The sequence below is a fragment of the Cyprinodon variegatus genome, unplaced genomic scaffold (genome assembly GCF_000732505.1).
Source record: "Cyprinodon variegatus isolate N-32 unplaced genomic scaffold, C_variegatus-1.0 Scaffold193, whole genome shotgun sequence".
NCBI classification, from domain to species: Eukaryota; Metazoa; Chordata; class Actinopteri; order Cyprinodontiformes; family Cyprinodontidae; genus Cyprinodon; species Cyprinodon variegatus.
This window is the reverse complement of record NW_015150646.1, coordinates 889,743-902,283: the sequence shown is the minus strand read 5'-3', so window position 1 is coordinate 902,283 and position 12,541 is coordinate 889,743. Positions and strand designations below refer to the sequence as shown.

At 43.5% G+C, this 12,541-nt stretch overlaps 1 protein-coding gene across 2 annotated transcripts in view; it reads left to right on the top strand.

The window, feature by feature from the left end:
• The window catches only part of neurl4 (neuralized E3 ubiquitin protein ligase 4), a 31,186-nt gene extending 18,645 nt beyond the window's left edge, over nucleotides 1–12,541 (top strand). Inside the window, exons 10-29 of one of the 2 annotated variants that reach the window (XM_015379512.1) lie at nucleotides 1,403–1,488; nucleotides 1,574–1,736; nucleotides 1,822–2,032; nucleotides 2,107–2,183; nucleotides 2,290–2,368; nucleotides 2,460–2,629; nucleotides 2,710–2,838; nucleotides 2,922–3,064; nucleotides 3,180–3,398; nucleotides 3,525–3,623; nucleotides 3,704–3,856; nucleotides 3,941–4,108; nucleotides 4,194–4,352; nucleotides 4,426–4,605; nucleotides 6,213–6,306; nucleotides 6,384–6,491; nucleotides 6,589–6,733; nucleotides 8,801–8,913; nucleotides 8,993–9,152; nucleotides 9,245–12,541. In XM_015379512.1, the coding sequence (XP_015234998.1) occupies nucleotides 1,403–1,488; nucleotides 1,574–1,736; nucleotides 1,822–2,032; nucleotides 2,107–2,183; nucleotides 2,290–2,368; nucleotides 2,460–2,629; nucleotides 2,710–2,838; nucleotides 2,922–3,064; nucleotides 3,180–3,398; nucleotides 3,525–3,623; nucleotides 3,704–3,856; nucleotides 3,941–4,108; nucleotides 4,194–4,352; nucleotides 4,426–4,605; nucleotides 6,213–6,306; nucleotides 6,384–6,491; nucleotides 6,589–6,733; nucleotides 8,801–8,913; nucleotides 8,993–9,152; nucleotides 9,245–9,449 (2,861 nt within the window). In that variant the 3' untranslated portion in view covers nucleotides 9,450–12,541. Of the gene's footprint in view, nucleotides 1–1,402; nucleotides 1,489–1,573; nucleotides 1,737–1,821; nucleotides 2,033–2,106; nucleotides 2,184–2,289; nucleotides 2,369–2,459; nucleotides 2,630–2,709; nucleotides 2,839–2,918; nucleotides 3,065–3,179; nucleotides 3,399–3,524; nucleotides 3,624–3,703; nucleotides 3,857–3,940; nucleotides 4,109–4,193; nucleotides 4,353–4,425; nucleotides 4,606–6,212; nucleotides 6,307–6,383; nucleotides 6,492–6,588; nucleotides 6,734–8,800; nucleotides 8,914–8,992; nucleotides 9,153–9,244 lie in introns of both variants that reach the window. The other variant, XM_015379511.1, reaches the window with a different exon arrangement.

Genomic DNA, 12,541 nt, shown 5'->3' with positions numbered 1-12,541 from the left:
CACTGGCGCAAAATAGTGGAATGGATCGTTTCAATCGGCGAAACTGGAAAATACGGACCGGATTTTTTTTTAAAAACTGGATCGGCAGTCTAGATCGGCATTTTACATGCTTTGCCGATACGCATTTTTTTGCCAATATCGGCGTCCCGATCCGATACGTGGATCGGATCGGGACAAGCCTAATATATAAGCACAGTCAAACGTGTTTGTCTCAAATTTTAAACACAATACATTCGTATTTGGGATAAACATTGTGGATTAACTGATCTATCACCAAGACTTCTATAATGCGGTTTTACTGGTTTTGGTTATTAACACGGACGCCACAGTGACTGCTGCTCTCACTCACCACATCAGCAGGGTTGCCAGATGTCACTGACTCACTTTTTCCAGCCCAAAAATTGTTCATAAACTACCTGGATATATGAAATTTCTTCCAGTTTTGAACCAAAGTCTATTGATCTATTAGGCCATAAATCTAAAGAAAAACATTTTTTTACCCATAGACAGCCATCATAAACTGCCACATTGGGAAACATCCAAACCTGGCAACAATGCACGTAGAATGGTAAACGTTAGCCTTTATATGCAAAACCCCATCATGCACGGCAGCATATTTTTTCAAAATATTCTAACATAAATTTGGCAAATATAAGAGGAACCTCATAGTTTAGTTTAGAGAAAGCATTTTTGTTTTATTATAATTTCGTTTTTTTTGCAAGGATTTTAGTTTGAAGAAATGGAAAAGGCCACCATATGCCAACCGTCACAAGGATGTGCATGACAAGGAAGGGATATATATACTGCATGCAGCCTTTAGGTTGTTAACATTGTATTACTTCTTTAGTTCCTTGAGTTATTTACTGTCACAGGCAGGTGCCTTAGCCGGAGAGTAAGTGTTGGGGCCGGCATAGTTTAAGGAGGGCCGCTGAAATGATGACTGGCCCAACGGTTTTACAGATTAACAGTTCGGGCCTGGTGGTAAACAACAATTTGGAGCAGTACCAACCAAAAAGAAATTGTCTGGATGAAACAAATTGTTTTGATGGTTTTATTTTATTTTATTTTTTTCAAATGACAACAAACGAAAATGAGTTTAAATGAAATAAAATAGAGTCCATTCTTTAAATGTTAGGAGTAGAAGTAAAACGTCTAAAAAATAATTATTCCAGTAAAGTATAGATAGCCAAAACTTCTACTTAAATAATGTTGTAGCTTTTATTCTGCTTTTATTTTTCTTCTATTTTACTATTTCATTGATGTAAAGCACTTTGAATTGTGCTATACAAATAAAATGACCTTGCCTTGTAAGAAAGTATTTGTACTTTGTAACTTGACACCTAGCAGAGGTTTTTGGTGATAAGATGGCTGTTTTTTGTTTTCCGTGGGATGCATTTTTTAGGGACATGGATGATGACGGGTAATGGCGTGATGCACAATGGAACCACCATCCTGGACGAGTACGGACACAACCTGGATCGCCTCAAGGTAAGAAGGCTTTTGATCCGTCTTTTTCACCATCTTGCTTTGAGCGAAACCTTAGATTCGATGAACCGTCCTCTTCGTCCTGCAGGCGGGCGACACAGTGGGCGTCGTGCGGAAAGAAGACGGCAGCCTGCACTTCTTCGTGAACGGCGTGGCGCAGGGCCCGGCGGCCTGGAACGTTCCGCCAAACGTGTACGCTGTGGTGGACCTGTACGGCCAGGCTGCGCAGGCCACCATCATGGATGACATGGGTGAGAACCGGAGGAGTGACCCGCCTGGAGTTCCAACCTCTGGAGGGAAAAGCCTGACCCTCTGTGCGTCTGTTTGCCATTTCAGTCGACCTCCCTCCTCTTCCGGAGGACGGCTCAGACGGCCCCACCGCCATGTCCCCTGGGACCCCCTGCTCGGTAACGGGGGCTCCCACAACCACGGACCTGCGATTCCACCAGCTGCACGGCACTAACGCCGTCATCACCAACGGGGGCCGCACCGCGTTGCGTCAGAACTGCCGCAGCGAGTTCAACGACGCCATCGTTATCTCCAACAGGTAACGGCCTCCTTTAGCTGCTGCTCAGGACCTCAGCTGTGGTTAAAACAGCTGCTGTGATTTCTGCGTCGCAGGTGCCTTCGGGAAGGGGAGCTGTTCGAAATAGTCATTCAGAAGATGGTGGACCGCTGGTCAGGTTCGATAGAAGCAGGTGAGACGTTCCACCACTTATCCAGGAGATTTAGTTCATATTAGATTTAGTTTCCTCCACTGGATCAGGTGGTTTGACTCTTTTTGCCATTTACCCGTGATCGTAGGGGTGACCGCCATCCGGCCCGAGGAGCTGGAGTTTCCAAACACGATGACTGACATAGACTACGACACCTGGATGCTGAGGTACTCGCCGTATGGAGGCGATATGGGTCCAAACTTGAGCTCTAAACGTCTTCTTGATCCATATTTCTGTTGTTTTTTTTCCCTCCACTAGTGGGACCGCCATCATGCAGGACGGCAACACCATGCGCAACAACTACGGCTGCGACCTGGACTCCCTGACCACGGGTTCTCGGATCGGCATGATGCGCACATCCAACGGTGACCTCCACTATTACATCAACGGCGTGGATCAGGGCGTCGCTTGTTCGGGGCTGCCAGCAGGTAAAGATCAGCCATAGCCAAAAGAAACCAAAGGTTTAACCAGGTGCTGGAACAGACTGGTATGTCTCTGTCTCTTCCAGAAGTGTATGCTGTGATCGATCTGTATGGTCAGTGCGTTCAGGTCGCCATCACCAGCTCCTCCGGCCCGTTGGACAACAGCCTCTGTACCAGTAACGTCACGGAGAAGAGCTTCCCCATCCACTCTCCAGGTGCTCCTCTCTCTCTGTACCTGTGCCATTGAGTCCTGATGAATAGTTTTTGTTTAATATCCCTATCCTGTTTTTTGCAGTAGCAGGCGTCGCCCACCGACTCCACAGTAAACACGGTAAGAACGTGGTGCTGCTGGGCGAAGGCTGCCAGGCCATCAGAGTGGGCGGTTATTCTCACGGCATCGTTTTCAGCGCCAAGGAGCTCAAAGCAGACGAGCTGTTTGAGGTTTGCTGATGATTCTGAAGTTCTAAGGCTCTCCCCTGCAAGTTCATTCCAACCTTCCTCACCTCTTTTATTTTTCTATTTTCCCCCTCTCCTGACCTCCCCCGGCTTGCCGTAGGTGAGGATTGATGAAGTGGATGAACAGTGGTGCGGGTCTCTGCACATCGGCCTGACCACGCTGGCGCCTACGGAGCTGCCGTCCTGCCCGCTGTCCGGTCTCTCTCCCTCACTCCCGCAGCTCCGCACCAAGGTCACCTGGCTGCTCTGTGGGTCCGAGGTGCGGCGAAACGGCGTGCTGCAACGACAGAATTATGGCTATTCGTTAGACCGGCTGACGGTGAGGAACTATCTTTACCTCTTTCATAGAAAAAAAAACAACAATTTATAGCTAAGTTCTATATTAAACAAATAAAAAAATAAGCATTCGGATGACAGGAGAGGTGGGGTCTAAATGTGTCTCCAGGTGGGGAACCGAGTGGGCGTGAAGCGCTGTAACGATGACACGATGCACATCTTTGTTGACGGAGAGGACATGGGACCCGCCGCCACCGCAGTACCCAAAGTACAGTTGCAGCCTCACTCTTTTCCATAGAATCGGACTCTGAACGGTTTGCACTCAGCTTCAGCTCTGGCTTCTTGCAGAACGTTTATGCGGTGTTGGACCTGTACGGGAGGATAACTGCGGTGTCCATCGTCAGCTCCTCACTGACGGAGGACTCTGAGAGCATCAAGGCGCCCTCGCTGACCTCGGATAGCTGCAGCGAAGGGGAGGAGGACAGCAGCCCTGTTAGGGAGGTCAGACGACGATGAGAACAAAAAGGCAGAACAGCAGTATAGAGAAACAGTTTTTTTTCATACTTCTTTTTTTCTTTGATCCAGGTTGAGAGCGAAACGTGCCCCCTGGTTCCCACCATCATGATGTTCCTAGAAAACCACGGCAAAAACATCCAGCTGTCCAACCAGAACCTGACTGCGGCCAGGGTGTCCAGCTACAACCAGGGCCTGCTGGTCACCGCCCAGCCGCTGGCACGCCAGCAGCTCTTCCAGGTAGCTGTAGCCGTCAGTTAGGTTTACTTTTTGTTGTAGTTTGCATTTTGGAGTAAACTGTTTCTCATTTCCTTTTTGGAACTAGTTTCAGATCGATCGTCTGAACCCGTCGTGGACGTCTTCTCTATCGTTAGGGGTGATAGGCCACTCCCCCGACCGGCTGAACTTCCCCTCCACGGCCTGCTGCCTGAAACGATCCGCCTGGCTGCTGCAGCGAGACTCCGTCTTCCACAACTCCCTAAAAGTAAACGCCTAACCCCTGCGCTTGTCTTAACATCACAAACCGCCGCTTTCATCCTGACACGTCTTTCCTTCAGATATGTGAGAACTACGGTCCTAACCTGGACACTTGTCCAGAGGGGACGGTGTTGGGTCTGCTGGTGGACACCAACAGCTGTCTCCATCTCTTTGTGAATGGAATGGACCAGGGCGTGGCGGCGCAGGACATCCCTTCACCCTGTTACCCCTTCATTGACCTCTACGGCCAGTGTGAACAGGTCAGTGCAGACCCAGAGGAACCGGACTGGGCCTTTAGAAGCTAATTTAGTCATCTATTCATCGTTAACAGGAGTATAGACGCTCGAAAACATGCCTTTAGCTGACAGAGCAACCCACTTAGAGCAGCAATTATAAATATAATTTAATAAGAAAATATATTATAAAAATTGATATTAAATGAAAAAAGAAGTTATTGAACATAATAAAAAAAATTTATAAATAAAAAAAAAAAAATACAACTTTTTGTGTGTCAATATGCTCGATCCGAAAGCTTTAGTTTTTCACCTGGTTTAAATTCTGTAAAAAATATCCTTTAAGGAACCTTTTGCTATGCGATTATTAATCGATTAATAATCCACAGATTAATTGATTAGCAAAATGATTGTTAGTTGCAGCCCTAGATTAAAATAACCACTCTTCTGGAACTTGGAAAGTAAGAAAGGATTCCAACCCCTTTTCTCTTGGATTATCTTGTTTTTAGCTCCACTCAGCTTCACTGTCCGCGCTAAAGAAAAGTATCAGCACAAAATGCTGCTAACTGTTCTGGGTCAAAGCTAAAACCAAACACTGTCTGCCCTCCGCATGCTCTTCACCCTACTTACTATTATTGATTACATGGTGCAAAAATGAATCCCTCTTCAGTCATAATAGTAAAACTAACAGATGTTAGCATATGACACTTTCAATGCCACCTGAAACATTCCCAGGTCTGCATCAGTTTTGCATTCCTGGTTATGTTTGAGGAGTAAACACTTTGCCCATATTCACTCTCATTCCAGCTTCTGTTGATCCAATTTAGTTTTTTTTTTTTGTCCTTTCCTCTTTAAGGTTTTATTTAAATTTTTTTTTTTTTTTTTTGTTGCTTGCTCTGCTATAAAACTTCAAAATCCGGCAGCCGTCGAGCTGTTGGACTTACAGCGAGAACGAGAACAGAGCCGTAGGATTAACCCAGTCAGTGGCACAGACAGCTCTAAGCGTGGTTTTAGAGCCAGAGCCAGTAGGGGGAGATGATTGTCTCATAAATACTTAGATCACCATCACAGGGACTTAGAAGAGTGAAAAAGTACAATTAAAAACGTTACTTGGTGCTGCTTTAATGGCATCTATATTATAAAGTGTTTGTTTTCAGTTCATCACATCACAGATTTGAGTTTAATTAATCACGCATCTGAATCTGAATGATTAAAAACTACTCGGTTTCCTCTGCCCTGAGATGCTAGGGGGGATCACACCTATTCTATTTTACTGGTTTAAAGAAAAGCAATATGCTAAACATTATATCTACATTCTGATTTTTCATTAAGAGGGGATCAGTGGGATGTGCGGATGAATACAAAACAGACTGAATGATTGGAGTTCAGGAAAAAAAAAAAAAAGGCTGTACCTCTTGAGCCGCTGCAGGAATTGAATTGGCATTTAACTGCAGGAATCGCAGTGACTGTCACCGAAAAATAGGAAGCGAAAGAGAAAACACAACATTATAGATGCTGTGGAGGAGTTATCTGGTGGTCCATCATCATCTCCGCCATTTTTTCCACCTCACAGATGGACCATCTAGCTCAAGCTGTCTGAATGATAATAAAAGTTGTTTTTTTCATGTCGGCAGGTTACCATAGTAACGAACAATGTGCCAGCTGTGGGTGCGGAGAGCGGTGAGACGCGCTTTCAGGGAGACATGGAGAAGGCGGATATGGTTGACGGTACAGATCCACTATTTATTATTTATTTGCTTCAACCATTGCAGCCTTCAGCCTCCTGAGCAGCTTCTCTGTTCCAGGTATCAAAGAGAGCGTGTGCTGGACACCCCCTCCAGAGGTCAACCCCAACAAGACCTGCGAGTACCAGGCTCTCTGCTCCCGCTTCAAGGACTTGCTCACCTTACCAGGTATCTCTCTCTCTATCTCTCTTTTTGTTTTAACTATTTCAGGCATAATTTCCTCTTCCGACATAATAATCGCCTTTGTTGCTGCTTCTGCATCAAGATGGCTACTTCAACGAAGATGCAAAGTACAACCTGTGCTACTGTGAGTCCTGCCACAAGCTCCGGGGGGACGAGGCGTACTACAAGCGAGGAGAGCCACCCCGAGACTATGCCCTGCCATTTGGATGGTGTCGCTTCGCCCTCAGGTAGGAAAGCTGCTCCATAGACCGCCCTATCTGCCCTATACAGATTGCCCTATAAGGATTGCACATTTAGTCTTAAGGTTTTGTGCAAAGAGAAATTAATTTATATATATATATATATTTTTTTTTTTGCTGTACCACATAGGGGTGGAACGGTTCACAAAATCCACGGTTCGGTTCGGTTCACGGTTTCGTGGTCACTGTTTTCTGTTCGGTTCGGTATATGTTGATTGTTAGCATGACATGTTGGTCATGTTGCTGTTAGCATAACCAAAACGTGTTGCACAATGCTTGTACACTGTTGCACTTTTATCCACAACTTTCTTTCCGCCGTCATCGTAGGTCACTCTAAATGCAAAGCGCTCCCATACAGCAGACCTATAAAGTGCTGCTGGCGCGTCTTCCAACTCCTGTTCTTTCCCACTCGCCATACCCACACAATTCTCCACAACAACTGATCTTTTTCTGCTACACCCGGCTAAGCTGCTTCGCTTCTTCTTCTTGTTTACTACTGGTGGTTGGCTTTGGTCGCAGTACCGCCACCTTCTGCTCTGGAGTGTACACGCGTCCCCTGTGAGAAAAAGGAGCCGTGCATGAACCGAACGCAACACACGCGAACCGAACCGAGACAGTCGAACCGAACGGTTCGGACGGTTTTCATAAACCGTTCCATTCCTAGTACCACAGATTTCAAATTACATGTATTTTCTTCATCTGAATGTAACATATATTGCAGATTTACCTTCAGGTTTTATAGCTTACAAATTGGTTAAATTAGGCATGATGGGGTATAACTACGAGCACTAAATGGCTGCAAAGCTGCTTTTAAAATAATATTACTTGCAAAGCACTTTATGATTGTATAAATAGATCTCAAAGCACTACAAAGGAAAAGTTAGGAAAAGCACAGTGTCAAATAAGAACCATTTCAATGGAGCATGTGCAGTGGACCAGTACAACAAATTAAGATCCTAATAAAATATCATTGATAGGCTTTTGTGAATAAAAAAGATTCAAATACAGACGGGGAGCTCTCACCCCGACATCCAGAATCCTCCGTAACCTGTTCCAGACCATCTGCTCAAAGCAAAGTCTACAGCCTCCGCTGTTCCTCCCGTCTTGCTCCACTCCGACTTCCTCGGAGCTCGAGGATAGCATGCACAATTTTATTATTAAATTCATAGGAGCAAACTATGCGGAAATTATCGCTTGATTTAATATGACTTATTCAAAAAATCCCCATCAGCATCCAGTTTATGTGCATTTTCTGCCCAAATGTTTTCTTTTTGTTGGGGATTTTTGTAACAGGGATAACTGTTGTATGAACTATGTTTGTTCTCTACGTCCAAACTCATCATCTCTTCATCCACGCCTGCAATAAGAAGTTTCTTTTGAAGTTGATGCGTTCTCTGAGATGCGTTCTCTGAAGTTGTTACTGGATTTGATAAAACTTTTAAGCCTCTCGGTATAAAAAAATATGTTGATGGAGATGAAGTGACCCCGAAACTTCACTGCCACAACTTTTTCTAGAGGGAATGGGAGATTAGCGATGGGTTGTATTTTACCAGGACTTTACGATGGCAAGCGTTTTGAAGTGTGGGTCTGATAAGAGTTGTTTAAAATGCTGAGGGAACATGGCCGGTTTCATGAGAGTTATTGATAATGGCAGCAATGAGAGGACGTACAGCAGTTTAGTTTGGTTTAAGGAGAGTTTGGCGGTATGGGGTCCAGTCACTTTATAGAAGAACTCATCTGACAGATAAAGTCCTCAACCTCACCCAGAGGGGTGTATGAAAACTGTGAGAAGTATGAGAAGTACCAGAAGTATGAATGGATGAGGTGAAATGAGAATTCATTACACTGGTCCTCCATATATTTCAGGTGTGAATAGGTTTGTGGTTTGAGAAAATTATTGATGGTTGAAAATAGCTTTTTGGAATTACAGGACAGCTTTTGATCCTGTTGGAATAGTAAGGGCATCTTGCTATCATCAGAGATTTGGAGCATGGTTGTTAGTGCTGACCGCTGGTAGGTGTTGAATGTAAGTTTTTGTTATTTTGTTGCTTTCAGGATCAAGTCCCACTGTGAGGTTTCTAATGCACTAAAGAAGTGGCACATCGCTTACCACGGCACAAGCGTAGGAGCCCTGAGACGCACACTGGACCACGGCCAGCTGCTACCTGGTACAACAAGCGTCTTTATTATCGTTGAAGATCTTCTTTTCTGTTATTTTCTTTTTATTTAACAATTTTTATTTTGCAGGAACATCGTCCATTTTTTTGGTGTCTCCGGTGAAAACCGAAGGTCCAAACGGCTACACCGAACCAGAGGAGAACTGCGCCCCCGGCAGGGAGGTTCCCAGGGTGCGGCTCTCCCCGACCATGCGCTACTCTGGCATGGAGTCATTTGCTCCTAAAGTGCAGTGAGTTTATCATCTTTCCCCCCATCTATTTAATGGAAACCAGAGCGTAGACGTTAAAATGTCGGCTGGGGGTTTTTCTCCTTTCCCTGCAGATTTCAGGACCCGCGTTCTCAGCGCCGCCACCAGGCTCAGGTGGGTTTCCAGGTGTGCGTACGGCCGGGCTCCTACAAGGTGGGACCTCAGACACTCAGCCACAGCGAGCCGCTAGATCCTCGCTTCAGCAACTCGGAGATCGAGTGGATAACGAAGGAGCAGGGCGGCATGCTTCTATACGGGCTGCTTATCCGGGTGGAGTGAAGGAAGCGAGACACTTTTGGTGGTTTTTGATAAACAGACAACCAAATCCAAGCCCTGCCTTGAGCAAGACACTCCTCTGGAGTCCAGCTGGTCCCAACAGCAGATTGTTGACAACTCAGCATTTTTGGTTTTGTTTGGGTCACTCACTTTGGTCGCTACTAAGAACAGACACTGCCTGCACTTTATGTTTCGGACACTAGTGGGCGATTTTCTAAACGTCTCATCGACACGTTTGTTTATTAGCTATGGTTTTCTCTCCTTAATTCATCATCAGTTTGCTCTTCCACCCTGGAGTAGCTTCTTTAGTTTAGCACTTTGGACCTTTGGTGAGTGTTTCATTATAGGAGGAGGTATTTCTCACCACATTTTACAAAGAAAATGACTGAAAGGTATGTATAATTGAAAAAAAGAGGGATGTGTTTTAAAGGCGATGAAGAAATGACGCAACACTTGAATCTAAATATGAGCCCGGGAGCATGGTGTGATTGAATACGCTAGCGGGAAGATTTTAAAACTGGACTGCGGGATAAGTTTGTTTACACATCTGTCTTTCACTGCGTTTTTCTGTCCGCTTTTTGTCTTCGTATAAACAGACACTTTTCCATCGGTTTACACAGAACTCTGAGCCGGGATAACGTTTCACCCTCTAATGTGGCCATTTATTTATCTCAAATTTTTAACCCCAGAATTTGCATTTTAAAGGTTACGCATCTAGATAATGGGTTTATGTGCCAGTCGTGTCCCCGTGAACAGTTGCCGGAAGTTGGAAAAGGATCAAATCCAATATGGCTGCTGCTTACAATAAAACTCTAAGGAATTATGTTTGGGGAGATGACTGTGGGATTTATGCATTCGTATCTAGTTTCCAACTGGAACCTGATCCAGCTCAGGTTCCTGGGTCCAATTTCACTATGTTTCAGCAATTCTCTGCGTTCCACTCGGTTGCTGGATCCCACTGAATGATCACTTAATAGAAGTCCAGAATATGGTTGGAAACAGGTTTTACAAAACTCTGGGTGGCACTTTTTAATGTGAAATAAAATATAGTTTATAACAGCAAGTTTTCTGCATGTGGCAGCCATATTGAATATTTAACAATTTGCTTTTTAAAACCTGTAATTTCAGGGATAATTCTTGATGTATTACCAACCATGAACAAGAAACCTGAGTCCTGGATGGAATGAAAACCTCAGATCAATATGGTTTCCATGTTCACTGAAAGTAACAGCAATAATCCTTTTGTATCTCACTAAACCAACCATGTTCTATGCTATTGCTTCTGAACATGTTCCAGTTGTGTCTTAATGCATAAATCCTACCGTTTGCAACTAGAACCTGAATATTTGCAAAATGCCTTCACTCTCTGATCTAAATTTGGAACTCTGATCTAAATATGGGGGAAAAAATTGGAAAAACCTGTGTGGTATTTCCTAATTGAGGTGTTGGCCTCTAGTAGCAATACATGGTATTTTAGATTCACGTTAGGAATGTCACTGGTTCAGTTAAAAACAACTATTATTTGTTAAATAAATTGACTTTCACCAATTATTTTATTTACCTGGCAGCCATATTGGATATTAACTTGTGGTTAATACCCAAAAGTTTGCTTTAGGGGCTGTTAGTTTTGCATTTCCAGATGGGAACTCTGAAAATTCAGCTTCTAAATTACAAATGAAATCCTTTTAAAGTTGCAGCCATGTTGGATTTAAACTCCTGAGATCTTCAATGTCAACCCTGTACCTGAGGTCAGACTTTCAAGGTGCACAGAACCGATCCAAAGTTCTGATAAATGTTTTTATTTTGGCGTGAAACAGAAATAGATCAGGAGCGAGTAGCAGACGTTTCATAATCACAGCTCCAACTGTCGGGACTAACAGAAAATTTGAATGGATGCTAGTTCGAGCTACCGCTCATGTATTACAAGTTACAGTAAATGTCCCATAGATTTCTGAAATGCAGATTCTGGTTTAGATATTTTAGATTTAAAACTGCCCATTCTGTTTTTGAATTTTACAATTCTTACATTTATCCATTAAAAGTAAGCTATTGGCAGCTAGCTATGGTCCAGTTCTTCCAGAAGATTCTCAGATAAGTTGGATGTGCTTGGTAAAAACTAACACATAGGTGAAGTGAGCTTAAAAGGAAAGTAGAAATTAGGTATAGATAAAGAAATGTCTAAAAAAAGATTTTTAGTGGAAGCTAAGTGCTAGCTTAGCTTAAAAGCTAAAAATGGGGATAAAATGCTTAGGTTGGCATTCTGCACTTCGGTACAGCGCTGTTCCACTGTCTTTAAGGAACGTCAACTGCTGACAGACATATGGGAGCATAACTGTATTATTTTATAGTATTTATAACAAAGGGGAGGGGTTGGGGTACTATAATTTTATAAGTTAACTAGGTTATAAAGTTATGTTTGCATATATTTATCTGTTTTTGCCCATGCTAAGCTAAGTATATTCCAATATCAAATATCCCTTCTAAAACGTCCAACAAAACCAAAAAGTATGACGACATTCTTGCTTCCAATCACCGTTTACACTCCATGCAAACCCGTCAATCCTTCACGCCTGACGCCGTTTACCGGGCCGACGCCACCTCCTGCAGGGCTCAGAAACATTTCCTTTGTTTGACATGGGGTATCCATCAAACTGGTGTTTACATTTGAATGTTTATAATTAGGGCTCTGAATTAATTTCACTCCAGGATTATTTGACACTTGTCAAATGTTTATAATTCAAAACACCTGCTTGAATTGTTTACAGTCAGCCATTTGTTCTTTTTTTTTTTTGCCAAATCGCATCCAGGGGGAAAAGGGTTCATAGCTCATGTGTCAACCTCTCAGAAATGACAGTCAGAGAAGCTCAGTCATTAATCAGGGGGAGAAAAACTTAAAATAGAATAAAAAAAAAAAAAAAAAAATGTGAAAGATGTTATTAAACGGGTTATTTCAAGCCCAGTGCTGCTTTGTACACTTTAATTTGTATTTTTGTTTTTTTTTTCTCTGTATGTTGTGTTGTACAGGCTGTTACATAACAAATCATATCTTCATGATTTATAAAAAAAAATAAAAGCAAAAGAACTGACAAACGGTA